Source organism: Populus euphratica, unplaced genomic scaffold (genome assembly GCF_000495115.2).
Source record: "Populus euphratica unplaced genomic scaffold, PopEup_1.0 scaffold95.1, whole genome shotgun sequence".
Lineage (NCBI taxonomy): Eukaryota > Viridiplantae > Streptophyta > Magnoliopsida > Malpighiales > Salicaceae > Populus > Populus euphratica.
The window spans coordinates 941,465-960,207 of record NW_011499885.1 but is presented as its reverse complement, the minus strand read 5'-3'; the positions used below and the strand labels follow the sequence as shown (position 1 = coordinate 960,207).

Sequence of the window (18,743 nt, the reverse complement as noted above, 5' to 3'; positions counted from 1 at the left end):
AAATTTTAATAATATTAATCGAATCATGAATTAACTCTTTAAATTAATTGAATTTTGACGGGATTAATTTTAATTTGATTTATTCTAAAACTTGACTTAATTATATATCTATATGTTATCAAGTTAATTTATCAGTTTAGGTTTAATATCATTGCTTCTTAGCTATAAAGATTGATTTAATATGAAAAATAAAACCTATTTTAGTAAATTAAGTATTTTGAATAGAAAACCTTAGCTCCTGAATTATAAATGGCTAGGAAATGAGCAAAAGGATTTTTGAAGATCCTATTCGAATTCTAATTTTGGTGAATTATATGGAAATAAAAACGAAAATAGCAACAATTAATAAATTTTCGAAATATAGGTGTCTAAAATAATTATTTTCCTTTACAAATAGATATATGATTAATAATAAAAGGAATAATAAAAAATTAATCCACCAGCGCATGTAAGTTACTGTAACTACCTAGGCAATATCTTTATTTCAAAATCCAGCCTTGAACCCCTGTCTTAGTTCTCACACAAAAACGGTTACTTTTCCCAAACACGAAGACACACCGACAAATCCACCTCTGACGCCTAACGCCAGACCCTCCCTGACACACCCCCGCGATCCGATGCGCTTTCCTTGCCACCTCATAGCTCTCCGCACGTGCCGCATCTCTCCGCACGTGCCAACTAATATTCCCTCGCACGTGCCAGTGGCCGCACCCCACCCTCCCCCTCACTCTTCTACAGATTCCTCCAAAGCTACAGTAAGCCAAAGGAACCAATAAATCGATTGATCAACAGACTCCCTCCCTCAGCTTCACATTTCTTTTTGGTTCGATTTCTCAAAAATCGCTTCTCCTTCATGTTAATCTGACTCTTAGATCTAAATCTTTCATTTCGTAGTTGACGCCTCCACCACCATCATCAGCAGAAGCATCAATCAATGGAGGCGATCCTGGCACGTGCGTTAGAGTACACGCTCAAGTACTGGCTCAAATCTTTCTCTAGAGATCAGTTTAAGCTTCATGGCAGGACCGTACAACTTTCTAATTTAGGTAACTTCTTAATCGTCATTAATTCTGGGAAGTTTAGTGTTTTTTTTTTTTTTTTTTATTTAGAGAGCAATCGCTAGCTGTCATGCTTCCATTTTTTTAGCAAGATTAAATCTGCAATTAAAAGTTTTTGGTCTGGTGAAGACTTCAAGAGATAAATTTTGGAATTTGATTTTTTTCTTTTTAATTTCATTTGGTTAGAATTAAATGGAGACGCTTTGCACGCGAGTATGGGATTGCCGCCGGCGCTGAATGTAACAAAGGCGAAAGTAGGCAAATTCGAGATAATTGTAAGTAATTTTTCGTACTTGTTAATTTAATTAAATTTTGTGATGATGTTTTGATTAGCAGTTAATAAAATGTTATTTTTTATGGGCTTGATTGCATTTTGCTCCCCCCCCCCTCTTCCTCAGCTTCCGTATGTAAGTAATGTACAAGTAGAACCGATTGTAATCCAGATTGATAAGCTGGATTTGGTTTTAGAGGAGAATAGTGAATCGGATGCAAGCAGCGGTCCGAACAGGTAGTGTGATTTTCTGTGCGTTTAATTCATGAAGTGATGGTTATGCTGTTGGTTCGAAGTTAAAGATTGCTTTCATTTGCTTTTTAATTTTACAGTGCGCATTCGTCTAGCAGTTCTAGCAAAGGTAGCGGATATGGATTTGCTGATAAGGTTAGGCGACATCTTGGGTTGAATTGCATTTTATTCGACCACGGCCTGTATTTTGGAAATCTAATTTTTCTCCAAGCCCCAGTTAGCCCTTAATTTTCTATATGAAAAGCCTGTTAATGGTTAGTATGCAGTGAAATTGAATAAGGATGTGCAAAAGAGTCTTTGTGGTGTGAAGGAGCGAGAGGAGATATATTGTGGAAACTAATCTCTTAAATACAAGACTGTTTTGAAGCTGAAACTTTTCTTGGGTGAATTCAACCATGAAATAACCCAGTAAGGCAGCTAATGAACAAGATATGTTTAAATCATGCCAAAGAAAGGGTTATAAAGAAAGTGAGTTGGTATATACTAATTCCTTAACTTCAAACCAGTGTTTCCTGTATCAGAGCGAGCACACACAGAGAGTCTTTCCTTCTGGTAAAAAAAATGTTTTATGTGTAGTTAAGTGAAGAATTAGTAAAAAAGGAGCAATACCAGCTTCCTTGATAAACATGGACTTTTGAAGTATATGGTAGTAACTGACTCAAATTCCGACATGTAAAAGAACATATTGGATTGATCTAGCTGCCTTCAATTATTTTGAATCTGACAATTAACGAATTCAGCTTTAATTTGACATGACCAGTACAAGTCATTTATCTTTTGCTCTGCCAATACTTTTTGAGTGGTATGCACACGTGTAATTTGTATTGCTATGAACCATATTTCAGAATCTATGTCTATGAGTTTGGGTGAAAGTGGTTATGCACCATGACAACCCAACATTTTTTCATCTATTTGTATTGTAGTTAATTCCTCGCAAAAGCCGTGCAGAAATTTGGATTCAACAGTTTACTTTTATCATTACCAGATCGCGGATGGAATGACCATCCAGGTTTCCACTGTTAATCTTCTTCTTGAAACACGTGGGGGTGCTCAACATGGGGGAGGGGCTACTTGGTAAGTTGTTGGCTTCTCCCACTTTATACAGACATTTGGGAATTGACTTTTCTGTTTTGTGTACATGTACTGCTTTTCTCTTTGTTCATAACTGCTGTAAACCTTACACCGTATTCAATGTAAAATACTAGCTGTTTATTGATGTTTACATAGGGATCAGGTTTTTGTTTGAATTAACCTTAGCAGAACTCTTGATAATTTACCAAAACCTAAAATGATATGGTATGTTGTTCCTTTTGTTTAAAAAGCTTTGATGGATACTTATCTATATCTTTTCCATCTCCAGGGCTTCACCACTGGCATCAATTACTATACGCAACCTTTTATTATATACAACAAATGAAAACTGGCAGGTAATTTTGCCTTAGCCACTTATCTTCAAACTTTGACCACTTTCTTTAGTTGCACCCTTATTGTGGTTTGGCATATATTACAGGTAGTAAACCTGAAGGAAGCACGTGACTTCTCCAATAACAAAAAGTTCATATATGTATTCAAGGTAATATACAAGCTTTTGACAATACAGAGATGCACATCATTTTGTTATTGTGTATCTTAAGGGCTTTTCTACTGTTTGTGTCGGGGCGGGGTCCGTAACGTGCCTTATTTACTTATATAATGTGGGAGGTAGGACCGTAGGAGATATGTGTGTCTCCTGCTTGCTGTATACGAAGCATCTGATCAATGATGAATTCTTTCCTTGATAGAAACTTGAATGGGAATCTTTGTCTATTGATCTCCTGCCTCATCCTGATATGTTCGCCGATGCTAGTTTAGCATGTGCTCAAGAGGGAGCCTCCCGGAGAGATGATGATGGCGCAAAGCGAGTTTTCTTTGGCGGAGAACGTTTTCTGGAAGGAATATCTGGAGAGGCCTATGTAATGTGAATCATAAGTTTTTAAGTGAACTTTTTATGAGTTCTTTGCTCTAGATAGTAGGGCATTGTTATTGAGCATTTTCCAGTTTCATCTGTGCTTGTGCAGTGACTGGTCGAATATATTTCCTAACTTCTTAATTTTTACCAGATCACAATGCAGAGAACTGAACAAAACAGTCCACTCGGGCTTGAGGTTCAATTACACATTCCAGAAGCCATCTGTCCTGCCTTGAGTGAACCAGGTATATTTTAAATGTTTACCACCCATCCATTTCTTATATACGGAATAAATGCTTCAAGTTGGTTACATTGTACTGTGTGAGCAGGACTACGTGCTCTTCTCCGCTTCATGACAGGGTTATATGTTTGTCTTAATAGAGGAGATGTGGATCTACAGTCTCAGCAGGTTTTTAGTTGTCCCTTTTTTTAACTCCATTCCCTAGCATTTTAGAGGTTAACATAACATAGATGAGTTAAAACTAAGTGCTTTATTTTCCTCTCTGAATCCCTGCAGCGATCTACAGAAGCAGCAGGGCGTTCTCTAGTCTCAATTGTTGTGGACCACATATTTCTCTGCATCAAAGATGCTGGTTTGTGTTCTTTTCTTTTTTGCTAGTGTTAATATTTAGTTGTGTTCTTCTATAAAAAATCAAATAGCAAATTTTTACATTTTGTTCTTAAAATATGTCTTAATTGTGAATTTGATTTTCTTTTGCACTGTCTAGGTACAATACATGACATTCTTTTTCTTAAGTAAAGTAGCGTATCTATGGGTACTTATCTTTTAGCCTTGCATCCACATGTGGGCTCCATTTGTGGCCCAGAGTATGTGTAGAGCAGGGGATATGTAGCCAGAAATACGAGATAGTTCTCTTTCTTAGTGTGTGTTTTCCACCACTAGAAATTTGCTAATGTTTCTAGTTTACTTGCAGAGTTCCAGCTTGAACTTTTGATGCAATCTCTTCTGTTTTCTCGGGTATTATCTCATTCCTTTTAAAAAGTGAACTTTGAAAAAACATATTATCTTTTGTTGGTCCCATTTTCTTGTGAGTATTCTTCTATCATGTAGGAATGTAAAACTGTGAGTATACTTAAGAATAACTTAGTTGCAGAGTTCCATGTATATGGTTTTACTCCAATCATAAGTAGTGTTAGGATAGAACTGAGTTAGATATTCAGCCTTTTAGAGCTGAGTATTATCTATTTTGCTTCTTAAGTAACCTAAGAATAACTTAGATCTGATTTTGCATGAGAATGTGATTTTTAACTCTCAAAACTATCAAATATGATATAGCTGGAAATAAGGTGAGCTGTATGAAATAGTTGCTAATATTTTATTTTGAAAGACACTATTCTTTTGAAATTTTGTCTTAAAAGGCAAAAACTTTCAATAAGACTCTGCTGTGACATGGACTGGAGCTATTCTATTTGACAAGTAATAGTGAGTTCTAATGATATTATTCTATTTGGCATTACCTATTTTAGAAGCTACGAGTCTTAGATTCTTGAGCATTTTGTGTTCTCTGTGCTTCCATGTATTTCTGTTACAAATTGCATGTTGACATGATTTAGCATTCTGAGATCTCATGCTGGGATGGATTTTCCATGCATGGTGACATGATTTAGCATTCTGAGATCTCATACTGGGATTGATTTTCCAGGCCACAGTTTCTGATGGAAAAATTGCCAGTAATCTGACCAAGGTTATGCTTGGTGGAATTTTCTTGAGGTAAAGTTCATACTCTTCTCTGTCATAGTTTGACACCGGTAAATATCTCGTTAATTCTCATTCAACTAATCTGTTCTTGCTTTGAATAGCACACTGGTCTGGCCTTTTATTTTGTTGTATGCTGTTGTTTGAAGTATTAGCATTTATGCTGGTGGCATTCCCTTTTTGTGTTTCACTACACAACAGCATACACATATCATACAAAAAAATCTTACAAAATAGAGATGTGTCATCTCACTTGTACTTGTGATTTCACTTTGGATTAATATCCTGTATAAAAATTGTTTTTATAGACTTTCTCCTTTTCAATTTGACTAGTCGGAGAGTAGCTTCTGTATGAGTGGCCATCTTTACATTATGATGCAGTGGTGGAATGGATCACACCCTGACCAAGTTGGGATTGAATCTTGGTTTAGTCAATATGATTATCATGGGTCGTCGTTAACAGCCAAGATTTGTACACAAATATATGAATTCTCACACTTGATAGGACATATGAAAATATTGTTACTGACAAGTAATAATCTGATGTGGGATGCCATGAGATTCAGATTTATAGTTGTTGAAGAATGGCCAGCGCAACCAGTTTTTATTTCCTCATGCCCTTTTTCTTTTTTCTAAATTCTTTCGCACGATTAATTTTAGATTAGATAAAAAAATGGCCTTCTTTGGGCAACAGGGACTTGATTTTGAGTTGATTTTATCATTTGTAACTGAGATTTAATGACCTTGTAAATTGCTGGAATGTAGGGATACCTTCTCACGTCCTTCTTGCACTTTAGTGCAACCATCCATGCAGGCCATCACAGAAAATGATGGGCAGATTCCTGACTTTGGTACTATTCAATCAAATGAATGCATTTCTAGTTAGGACTGAAGATAAAGTAATGAAAGTTGATCTTGCCTATTCAATTGTCTTCACAGCAAAGGATTTTTGCCCTCCTATATATCCTCTGGGAGACCACCAGTGGCAGACAAATGTTGGTATTCCTTTGATATGTCTCCACTCTCTTCAGCTCAAGCCCTCTCCAGTCCCACCACGTTTTGCTTCGCAAACAGTTATTGCTTGCCAGCCTCTTATGGTATGCATTGATAATCTCAGTTGTTGATGTTTTTCTTCCTTTTATATTCTCTTCTAATAATTTTTTCTCTATTTTGCTTAGATTCACCTTCAGGAAGAATCGTGTTTGAGGATAACTTCCTTCTTAGCTGATGGCATTGCTGTCAATCCTGGGGATATTTTACCTGATTTTTCAGTAAATTCCGTGGTATTTGTTCTCAAGGAATTGGATGTTATTGTTCCGTTGGATGTGAGTCAATCACACAATCCAGCTGACAATGGGAACTATACTGTCCACAATGCCTTTGCTGGAGCAAGGCTTCATATTGAAAATTTGTTCTTCTCAGAGTCGCCAAAACTAAAACTCAGGCTACTGAACCTTGAGAAAGATCCTGCTTGCTTTTGTCTTTGGGATGGTCAACCAATTGATGCTAGCCAGAAGAAATGGACTGCTGGAGCATCACATCTTACTCTATCTCTGGAAACATCTTCCAGCTTAAATGGGACGCTGAATTTGAATCGGATGACCTCTGGCTTATGGAGATGTGTTGAGCTACAAGATGCTTCTGTGGAGGTTGCCATGATATCAGCTGACGGGGGTCCATTAACAAATGTTCCTCCCCCAGGTGGTACTGTCAGAGTTGGCGTTGCTTGTCAACAATATTTTTCCAACACTTCTGTTGAGCAGTTATTCTTTGTCCTTGATCTTTATGCACACCTTGGCAGAGTTAGTGAAATGATTGCCTCAGTTGGTAAGAATAGGAGACAGAAGATAAATAGGAATGAATCTTCAGGTGTTAGGCTAATGGATAAGGTTCCCTGTGACACTGCAGTAAGCTTAGCAGTGAAGGAACTACGACTTCGATTTTTAGAATCTTCTGCCTCAGATATTGAGGGAATGCCTCTGGTTCAATTTATTGGGGAAGATCTTTTCATAAAAGTTGCTCATAGAACCCTTGGCGGTGCCATTGCCATTTCATCCTCTATACACTGGCAGAGTGTTGAGGTGGACTGTGTAGAGACTGAGGGAAGCTTGGCATATGAAAATGGCACACAAACAAGTTCTGTTGAAAATGGATGTCTTGTAGCTGCAAATGGATATCCTCAACTAAGACCTGTGTTTTGGGTGCATAATGGACACAAATATCAAGCAAACAGTATTACTCGCACAATCCCATTTCTAGACACAAGCATGGTGCATGTGATTCCATTAAGCGAATTGGATCGAGAGTGCCACAGTTTAAGTGTTTCTGCCTGTATATCTGGTGTTCGCCTGGGTGGAGGAATGAACTATGCTGAAGCTCTTCTCCATCGGTTTGGAGTATTGGGGCCTGATGGTGGTCCAGGTGAGGGGCTTTCTAAAGGATTAGAAAATTTATCGACTGGGCCACTGTCTAAACTTTTTAAAGGGTCGCCTCTTATTGATAATCTAAAAGAAGGTATGTCACACCATTTATAATTGTTTGGTCATTACCATGCAGTGCTGCTTAGGTTCTCTTCCAGTTTCTACATTGTTTGCTTCTATCTTATCTCTTCATCTATTCTACAGATCAAAGTCCAGTAGATGGAAAAGATGGAGTCTTACACCTAGGAATACCTGATGATGTGGATGTGTGCATAGAATTCAAAGACTGGTTATTTTCTCTTGAAGGTGCACAGGAGATGGCAGATAGGTGGTGGTTTTACAATCATGAAGATGTGGGGAGAGAAGAGAGGTGTTGGCACACATCTTTCCAAAGTTTGCTGGTAAAAGCTAAAAGTGGTCCGAAGAAAGAGCGAAATGGAAAAGGAAAACCAAATGGAAAACTGAAATATCCTGTGGAATTAGTTACAGTAAGGAACTCGCCGCCCCCCCCACATCTCTTGTATCTAATGATAATTTTGGTCTTGCAAAGCTGCAAATAGCTTTACTTATCTAGTGTGGTTTTACTCCTTTGTATAACTTAGTTTACATGCTTGCTAATTCTGTCAGCTATTACCTATATTATAGAGACTTGCTAGTACTCTGGGTTATCCCGCATGCTGTTGTCTAGACACATATCTGGTGTCATCTAGCTTCATTTTTATTGGGTCTCTTTTAGAGGATTTATAAGATTTTGGTTAGCGACACTTGGTCCCCAGCTGGGAGTAATAATTTACTTTTGGCTATTTTGTAAATTTAGGCTTTGGTCCCCAGCTGGGAGTAGTAATTTACTTTTGGCTATTTTGTAAATTTAGGCTTTGCTTAAATGCAGTACTGCTCGAGTCCTAGTTAAAAAAGCATATACGATTGAGGGTTGAGACTCAGATTAAGAAGTGGATGATATGTCTTATGCTTTCTATGGTTCTTAGATACCTGGGGCTAATTAGGCTGTATGTGTGGATTGGTTTTTAGTTTATGTGGATCTTATTTCTCTACCTTGGTATTTTTGAACACGGTGGGATGGTGCTTGTAGGTTGGGGTGGAAGGCTTGCAGACATTGAAACCACAGGGACAGAAGGGTGTGTCTATGCCTGCAAATGGGATAAAGGAAGTTGTGGAGACATCGGGAGGAATCAATCTTGAAGTTCAGATGGTGGCATCGGAGGAAAACATTGATGATGAGATGGCCAATTGGGCCGTGGAAAACTTGAAATTTTCTGTCAAGCAACCGGTAATGAAATAGAAACTTTTCTAATATTTGATCAGCGGCTCTTACCATAAATGAAACATGACATTTCATACTTAATTCCTTGTAGATCGAGGCTGTTGTGACCAAAGATGAGCTCCAGCACCTTGCTTTGTTGTGCAAGTCTGAAGTTGATGCGATGGGTCGGATAGCTGCTGGCGTCCTGAAGCTACTCAAGCTTGAAGGGTCAATTGGCCAGGCAGCCATAGACCAACTTAGCAACCTTGGTACAGTTTGATTGTTTTTAATGATCTTGTCAATACTGCCACGCACTTTTTTTATAGTACTGTCCGATAATAGACTGTGTACCTGAAACAGGTAATGTGTGTAGCCTTGCATCATTTTTTTTTCAATCACAACCTAATTGCCCCTATCCTTTGTCTTCTGTTTGTGGCTTGGATATTTGCTTATTTCATCTTTTTGTGAGGCTTGGAATTTATCAGTTTATTATGCTTGCAGGAAGTGAGGGCTTCGACAAGATTTTCACCCCGGACAAGTTGAGAAAGGGTACGAGTCCTGCCAGTACCTCTTTCTCTCCGTCACCACATGTTATTAATGAAAGCCCCGGAACAACCGTGGAATCAACAGTAGCTTCACTCGAGGAAGCAGTTTTGGACTCACAGGCCAAATTGGCTGCCCTTTTTACTGATTTATCTAGTTCAGAATCCTCCACGCAACATCTTGCTGATATTAAACAACTCAGCCGGAAGCTTGAAAGCATGCAGAGCTTGGTGATGCAATTACGGACCAAAATTTAAACCATCTCCTATTAGTATAGCGATTCTTTCATGTATATATTATAGAGGTATAGATGCATGGTGAGCATTGCAATGAGGCAAAATGGAAAATTTTTCATTTGTTGTAAAAATTTTGTATCCTAATAGGCGAAATTTACCATATAAGTTATGGTTTCAAAGTTTAAATATACATGTTTTGTGCTTCACTTCACAATCATTTCTGGTGGGTTTTTCTGCCATGACAAGTTTACATCTTGACAGCATAACCCTACTGGTTGGGAGAACAGATAGGAAACATTTAGCCAGTTTATAGAATCGATTCCTGCCGGAAATCTGGAGTGCTTATCTGCCATCAGGATTGCTAAAATGTACACTAGTTTGGTCTCATAGTGTTTTTCACTCTGCAATTGTCTATTCGATCAGCAAATAAAGCTAGAATTTGTTTTCTTAATGGATGGGCAAAAACTTCCCGTTGGATGCAATCTTCGCTCCTATTTACGATTGCTGTAAGCTTGCTCAGACGACTTCTGTTTCTTTACTTCTTGGCTCTGCTCGTGGTTATGCTTCCATCCCACATCTATTGGGAAGCAAAAAACTCTTGTTCTTCATATTAACTTTCCCTGAAGATGCAAACCATGCTCTGATACCGTGCAGAAATAAGAAGAACTAGCAAGCTGTCCAAGCCACAATATGCCTGCCATGTAGCTGATAAAGAAAAATTCAGTTAGAAGCTCGAAAATATGCAAAGGTCAAGTGATGAAATTCAAGAGTAGAAAATGAGTTAAATTGTGTCGTTTAGGTATGTAAAATGAGTGTTGCAATGAAGCAGACATGAAAGGCTGTACATTTGTTGCAAAAGACCTTCTTTCCCGTAGAGATATGAAACTCTGTTCGAATTCTAAGCAAACAAGATGTGTTCGTGATGGGATGCATCCGAATTCTCCCATGTGGGCTTCACAGAAGATATCATGTTTGTTTAGAATTCGAACAGAGTTTCATATCTACACAACTAGGATGCGACAGTCCTGGCCCAAGAGAAAGGCTTGCTACGCGAAGCTGATTGGCCAATCAATTCGAATACTCCACAATCTAATAATATGTTTCCAAGAGCATTTCAATCAGAGCTTTTTTTTAAAAAAAAATTCGATTTTTTTATTATATTAATATTAAAAATAAATTACATTTCAATCAGAGCTTTTTTTTTAAAAAAAAATTTAGATTTTTTTATTATATTGATATTAAAAATAAATTGATTAAAAAAAAGAATTTTATAAGTAATATTATCTTAAAAGAATTAATGATTTTATTAATTTTATATTTATAAATTTAAAGAATATAAATGAGGGTGAAATTAGATATCCACGTGCGAAGTACAAAAAAAAATAAAAATTTATCATAAAAATATTATGATAATGCATTTATTTAAAATAGATTCATTAAGAAATATTTATATTAGTTTCCATACAAAAAACTTTATATGTTTTAGAAACCATATTAAAAAAGATAACTCACTTAACTACAGCTTCCAGCAAGTTTGTGAATGATAGTAATAATCTTTATAAAAGTATTATAATAAATATAATGAAAATAAATAATAATTATTTAGGTAAAGGTTCACGTCATACCTATTTAAATGAAAAACCAAATATAAATATAATTAGGTTTTTTGAATTTTTAAAATATTCTAATGAATCATTTATGAAATTAATGTACAGTAAATTATATTATCGGTAAGTGTTTACCATCAATATTGTAAACCCCTGGTTTAAGATTGACAAATTGGTATTGGAAATCCTATAATAAAATAAATACATTTAATCAGATAGAATATTGACAAAAAAAATCCATTAATAGGGTGAAATTTCCTATAAAGTTTAAATATATATATCGAATAATACTGACAAGCATTGCAAGTCCTGTGTTAACTGCACAAATTTACTAGAAATAATGAACAAAACCTAAGAAACAAAAACTATCTCGAAGGAAAAAGGTCCTAAAAGAGTATATTTAGTCTCAGGCTAAATGAGAATTTTACAAAATCTCTATTATTAAAATGTCAAATAGTGGCATTTTAGTAAATATAGCAAAACAAATCTTCTTCCTCTTTTAAGCACATGGTCGGCTGCCATTGAAGAAGAAAAGGCTTGATTTTTCTCTTTTATTCTTCAAATTTTGTGTGTTTTCTCTATATATATTTAGGGTTTGTTTAGGTAGATTTAAGAGAGAAAACACCAATTAATCGGGGAGCTCATTGATCGGAAAAGTAGGTAGGTATCAAGTATCTTAGCGTTTTTGTTTGTTTAAGGTTTCTATATATTCCATATTAAATAATAAAATTTTAAAATTTTAAAAATAGTTATAAAACCCAAATTTTTTAATTATATTTAGTCAGAGTTTGTTCTTAGAGTTATTAACTAGTATTTATTTTCTTGTTTTTTTTAAAGTATTTTTATTTGAAAATATATTAAAATATTTATTTTTTATTTTTTAAATTTATTTTTGATATTAAAACTCCAAAATAATCTAAATGATAACAAAATTAATTTTAAAAAAACTAAAAATTTCAAAAAAAAAATTTGAACGCAAAAATAAATACAATTTTAAGATGGTAAAAAGTTATTTAGAAAAAAATTGTTGATAAAATTAACATTAATATAATTATTCATTAACACGTTGGAAAATTTAGAATAATATCATAAAAACTAAAATTTTTCTTGAGAAAACTTAGTTTTCTTTTCTTCTTTTTTCCTAAAAAATTCAGTGTTATTACTTATTATCACAATACAAAAAAGGAATAAAATTATATATATATATATATATCTGAAAATTCTATTCCTTTTTTGTACTGACACACACACACACGGGGTCCGGGTCAGGAGTGGATTGGCTAAATTCCATATAAAAGTCGAGATTAATAACAGTTTTTTTTTTTTAAAAAAATAAATAGAAAAACTGTTCTATTTCCAGATATTTTGCAAATATCTTCCTTTTATTGCTCGCATAATTAATTTATCCAACAAAATACTACTAGCTGACCTTATCTTCTTCCGTTCACTTTTGCTTCAGAGCACCTATGGCTTTCACTCTCCTTCACTCTCTGTCATTTCCAAACCCACTTTGCCTAAATCAACTCTACCAAAGCCAAACCCCTACAACCCCATCAACATTACCATTTAAGAAAGACCAACACTCTCACTTCTTCTCCATCAAATGCACATCATCAAACTCAGCTCCATTAACAGAATCTGATGACACTGATGAGTCCTCATTCCCTCCTCCAGTTTCCACAACCCTAAACAACTCAGACTACCCTATCGAAAAGCGAAGAAGATCTCAAATAATCCGGGATAGAAAGGCCAAAACAGACCTTGTGAAAGGCGAGCCTCCAAACTACCAAGTGGGGTGGAAAAGAACGAAAGAGATAAAGCTCGAGAAGCCAGTAGGGTATGTGATAATGGATTTTTTGGACAAGTTGGTGGAGCTGATGGATAAAGAGTTTGGTTCAACTGCGCTTTTGGCTAAGGTTGGTGAAATAGTGGCGGAGAGAGCAAGGGAAGAAGCTGAAGTCTTGAGAGATGAAGGGAAAGTGGAGGACAGAATGGTGATGGAGTTGTTCAGAGTTTTGAAGTTGATGGAGATGGATTTGGTTATGGTTAAAGCAGCTGTTAAAGAAGAGACTTTGAATGAGAGGCTTGAGCAGGCTAAGGCAAGGTGTAGACAAGCAATACTTGTCGCTAATTCTTTTTGATGGTCATGAAATAGATTAATAAAGAATACATAAGGTTAATTATTCTTGGAAATCCATGCATTTTCTTCTCTTTTCTTGCCTTTTACTTGGGGATAGAGATCTTCTTTCTTTTAATTATACTTATGCTAGTCTGTATTTCATTAATTACTTGGTTTAGTATGTATAAATTATTTAATTGGAGAAGCTTATTAGCTTATATTTCTCTAGTTTAGGCAACATCATGATGTACATTGAAAGGCAAAAGCTATATATAGAGTTGGATAAGAGAATGTTTGTGTAGAGAGGGAGTTGTAAGAATATTTAGAGTTGTCAGAAAAACTAGGTTTTACCGTTCACATGTATTTGAAGAGATTATATATTCGTGTAATAGATTAATCGAATTAAGAGTGTTTTTATAAATGAAGCTAATTGAACGTAGATATATCGTCTCTTGAAAAAACCAATTTAATTAGTATGTTTGGTAAATATTAACTTACCCTATATTTCATGCACTTTGCAGCATTATTTCCATTCTCATTATTTTCTTAATTTAGATATTAAATTCTCACCGAACTTATTCATATAAATATGTTTTGACCAATGATATACTGAACAACCCGACAGTACAAGCCTTCAATGCTATGCACTTGAGGGTTAATCCAGTGACGGGAGGAATTTGTTTCCTCGGATTCGAATTTTATTGTGCACAACTGTCATCCCTGCAATACTTTACATGCTCAATGGACTTGCAGGATATTTAGTGGACCGTGGGATTGTCATGGTACGCGCAAACTGGCCCGGACACCCACATAAATAAATAAAAATCATTTTATTAAACTCGGCCAATCAATTTCCCAACCCAGGTTGGGTTTATAAATAATAAGATTCGAGTTAACCTAATAAATCAACTTATAACTTAATCAACTTAATCAATATGGTAAATTAACTATTTTTTAACAAAATTAAAATAATATATTTTTAATAATTTTTATTTTAAATTAGTCAATTAAAGTTTAATCTATACCTCTAAATCAGATTTAATAATCATGTTTAAAATCATATATCATGGAGCAACTAACTCTAAATCATATGTTTAAGATTGATTTATTAAGTTTTTAAGCCAAAAAAACAATTCAAACTCAATCGTGTTTAATAACAAAAGTTGATGATGGATTTTACATAGATCTCAAACCCAAAACTAGAAATCTTAGAAGTTTTTTTTTATAATTTCTATTTCTTTTCATGTTATTATAAAAAAAGTTAAATATTAAAAATTATTATTCATCATCTCATATATCATGTCGATTGAAAAGTGATTTTTTTTTTTAAAATTTTAAATTTGATTGTCAAACTTTTTTTTTTTTGTTTTGTATGATTGAGCCTTTTAAAACCTAAACTAGCATTCTAATTGCATGCTTTTTTAAAAGAGAAAATTGAATTTAAAGTCGGACAATATGAGTAAAATAAATTATGGCTTTCAATTTTGTTTAAATAAAACACTCTAGTACTTTATTTTTTTAGCTATTAGATATGATTGGTACCTCTAATTCTAGAAAAATTAATTCTAGTAATAAATTTTATTTTTATAATTTTTCAGTCTTTATTAGATGAGGAGAGAGAGAGAGAAAGAGATAGAGAGATGGCAAATTCTGGTATATAGAAATAAAAATATCATTTCTATAATTCCAATTATTTTTATTTTAAATTATTTTATTTTATATGAGGAGTTTAAACTAGTTTTTTTTTTAAAACCTTGAAAGTACCTTAAAAACATTTTGAGTTAAAAAAGAAATTGAGTTTCAGATTGATTTTGACTTTTAGAGCGGTTTTTTTTTTTTGTACTTTTAGAGGTTATGAATTGATTTAACAAAATTATTAAAATATTTTCTAGATGTTTTGAGTTGAAAATAATTTTTTAGAAGAAAAAATCAGCAACCTTGATTTTCTAAACACCACTATAGTGGGCCCATGCTTGACTTAGCCTCATTTTTTTTTTATAGTTTTTATTTTTTAAATAATTTTTAATTTTACTTCTCTATTATTATTTTTTGCTTATTTATCATTTTTTAAATTATGATTATTATTTTTTATTATATTGGATATGTTTAAATTTTGAAGAGATGATTCATTTTTAATTTTTTAATATTATATATATATAATTTATTTTTATAAAAAAAATATTTATTTCTTATAATATTTTTAATATGCGCAACCTTGTATAACATGCATTTTCATTTTATTTTATTCAATAGAACTTACATTTGTGTCCATTTTTATTTCAAAATAATTTTAATCAATACATTCATTAAATACAACCAGATAAATAATACATATTGCAATATTAAATATTTTAATCTATATTTGTGTCTCAGTTTTTTCAATTGTATTTTTGTTTAAGAAAAAAATTTCAAAGCCAAAGTGAGTTTTTGGGTGCCTTCTCTTTCTCTCTCTTATTGAACTTGACTTCTTTTTTTTTTGCTTTTATGTTTTCTCATATTGTAAAAAATTAATAATATAGTTTTAGAGAAAAACCATGCCATTAAACTTTATAAAGTTTATGAACATATTCATAGATTTGACTAGTTGATCTGGTTTGTAAACTTGACAAGTTTAATTTTTTTTTTTCAACATCTCAGTATTGAATTGGTTTTTGATTTTACAATCGTCTATTTATGTTATTATATAATTAAATAAAAAATAATTTTAAAAATAAATTATAATCTCACTAGAATCCATAACCTTGATCAAATGTTTTACGTGCTAGCTTGTGTTATCCAATTTATAGGTTTAACAAATTCACTCACTAGTTAGATATGCTTTTTTTTTTTTACCTTTAATTATTTTTCTTGATTTTATCATTTAATATTGGACTGATTGAGAAATAAACTGCATAATTTATTTTTATTTGGTTTCTATAGGGTTATCATTATCTCAAATAAGTTTTTATTTTTAGGTTGATACTTAATTTTATGACCATATATCTTTTATCATATAATTAAAAATAATTTATAAAAAAATTATTAAACTCAATAAAATTCATAATACAAGTTGCTAAGGGACTGAGATCGATGTAATTTGTTGTTTTTTTCAATAATTGCTTTTTAAAAAGTTATTATTTTGAAGTTTTTTTTTAAACCTAAATTATGTTTTTTCGGTCATTAAAATTGCATTTAAATGCATTAAATTAATTAATTTAATTTAGAATAACTTCTATATTATTTAATTAAAAACTCGAGTTAAAAAAATAAATTATCACGTTTTAAAAATGACCATTAAACAAAGTTTACTAACGCAGCCCAAACAATTCTTCATACTTAGTATTTTTCTTTTTACATTTAAAAAAATTAGTCGATCCGGTGGCAGAACGCGGCTAGAATTATCTACAACGTATATTTTAACAACTTATTTAATCAAAACCCTTCTAACAACTTTTAATTTTCCTGCATTCTGGGGCGCCTCCCTTGATGTTTGCTACGCCGCTGGTTTGTTTGCTGCAGTTTGCTTTTGTTGTTGTTCCTTCTTATGTGTGGTTGTGTCCTCATTTGTTGCTTGGTCTTCTGTCTTGCTTCTTGGGTCATTGTGCTAGGCTACAAGTTCAAGAATGGTTTATACAGGCACTGGCTGTTTTTTTTTTACGTTATTCATTTTTTATTGTTACAGTTGTTTGCACAAGGGTCATGTTGCAGTTATGTGTCTGCTATTCTGGACTTTTCCTGTGGTTTTTTATTGTGGCAATAGCCAGCCCCACCTTGCATTATCAATACAAATAAAAAGGGTAGATAAAGCTCCTCTCTTTAGGACTGGTATTGAACGCCTTCTTATTTTGTTGTGTCACCACCTACGTACGACACCAACCTGCGATATCCTCGATGTGTTTAGCAAGGTTTGGGGCTGGCTTTCATGATGAAAAAATGAGGGCAGCAAGCGTCTACTCTAAAAGGCCATGTTTGTGCACTTCCATTCTGTTGATATGCCCCGTTCAGTTGGTTCGACAGTTTGTTGTTTTTCTGATCTCTATGTGTTGTGTGTCTTTAACAAGCAGGATAATACATAGATTGATTGTCTTTTGAGTTTGGTTGGGCCGTGTGCAGCCTAGCAGAAGGTATTTTTTGTTTTTTTTTTTCCATGTTAACTGTGTTACTGTGTTACCGTGCTGCTGTGCTTCAGCTTCTATTATAGAAAACTGGGTTGTCTTGGCTGTGTTTGGCTTGCTTTTACGTCATTTGCAGCCTGTCACTCGGTGTTTGCTTTGTTTCCTCTGCGTTGCGTGAGGTCCGGTTTGAAATTTGAATTGTTGCGGCTGCTTTCTCTGACAGTTTTGTTTTAGCATTTTCCATCCATTGAATTCTTCTATCACACCACCTAAACACACTAGATGAATTACTGTGCCTTTGTAAAGGAACTAATAAATGCCTTGGAAAGCTCAAACCCATCGAAATGCTTTTGTGCTATAAGAAGGCTGACTTTGTATCATTTTATATTCAGTGGCAGTGGTAGAAACTGGATTGTTGGAATTGCCTAATGCTGAGGTTGGCTTGTTGGGATTGACAAACCCAACAAGCCCCAATTTGTGGCCTAGGAGAACTAATCCAACCCATTGTTTGTCGGTCTAGCTTTCAGTGCTGAGGTTGGCTTGTTGGGATTGCCTAAGCAGAAGCCTAACTTTTCAATCTTCTTGCTGGTGTGTAGGGGTTGCCTAAGCAAAAAAGTTGAAATGGTCATGCAACAAGATTTATCAGGCTAACAGGCTGGCTGCTGGTTTACAAATCCAACCACTCAATTATTGGGTTACTTGATGCCAATCTGCTCTTAAACTCTTGCTTACTTGGAAATGTTTAAAACCATTAGGTCAAGTAAGGGTAAACACAGTTTTTAATTGTCAGTATGTAACATGGCATCGTTATCTCTGTTTTCATGAACTTTCAAGAGAACTTGCGTAACTAGACTTGGTTACTAAGGAGCTTTTGGGTAGTTTAACCATGAAATGCTAGGGCTAAATGACATCATTACATGAATCCTAATTTTCCATATAATCAATTTGTGAATGAATGAATTTACTGATAAAAAATGCAGTCCCAAAACATATCTAGCTCCCTAGCTTCTTCAGGAATCTGTAGTAAGGTCATTACAACCCCTATTGGGACATGAAGAAATAAAATGGTATAAAAAGAAAGATTTCTTTCCATGGCAGTACCTTAAGCTGTATCACTCTCGGCCTTTAATCTATATTTTTGCGATTGAGTGTTTCCCTTGTCTCAAATCCAGTCACTCAAAAGCACCACATATGATTAACCACCTTGACCTATCCCA

The 18,743-nt window shown here is 34.1% G+C and overlaps 2 protein-coding genes across 5 annotated transcripts; both read left to right on the top strand.

Annotated features, from left to right (window-relative positions):
• Positions 1-690: 690 nt before the first annotated feature.
• LOC105130181 (amino-terminal region of chorein) lies at positions 691-9,920 on the top strand. 4 transcript variants are annotated; one of them, XM_011032557.1, is made up of 20 exons: positions 691-1,046; positions 1,245-1,333; positions 1,457-1,566; positions 1,662-1,716; positions 2,567-2,655; positions 2,942-3,008; positions 3,092-3,154; positions 3,363-3,533; positions 3,681-3,774; positions 3,859-3,938; positions 4,047-4,122; positions 4,465-4,508; positions 5,194-5,261; positions 6,012-6,097; positions 6,186-6,343; positions 6,425-7,760; positions 7,871-8,154; positions 8,757-8,954; positions 9,040-9,196; positions 9,429-9,920. In XM_011032557.1, exons 1-20 carry the CDS (start codon positions 935-937, stop codon positions 9,725-9,727), a joined length of 3,636 nt encoding a protein of 1,211 aa, XP_011030859.1. In that variant the 5' UTR covers positions 691-934; the 3' UTR covers positions 9,728-9,920. The 4 variants fall into 4 exon arrangements, with proteins under 4 accessions (XP_011030859.1, XP_011030861.1, XP_011030860.1 ...); XM_011032559.1 differs by lacking the exons at positions 8,757-8,954; positions 9,040-9,196; positions 9,429-9,920 and adding an exon at positions 8,329-8,369 and having other exon boundaries at positions 762-1,046; positions 7,871-8,197; XM_011032558.1 differs by lacking the exons at positions 691-1,046; positions 1,245-1,333; positions 1,457-1,566 and having other exon boundaries at positions 1,674-1,716; positions 2,505-2,655.
• Positions 9,921-12,692: 2,772 nt separating this feature from the next.
• On the top strand, positions 12,693-13,572 carry LOC105130183 (uncharacterized). The gene has a single exon (XM_011032561.1). It carries the CDS (start codon positions 12,780-12,782, stop codon positions 13,452-13,454), a length of 675 nt encoding a protein of 224 aa, XP_011030863.1. The 5' UTR covers positions 12,693-12,779; the 3' UTR covers positions 13,455-13,572.
• Positions 13,573-18,743: the final 5,171 nt, after the last annotated feature.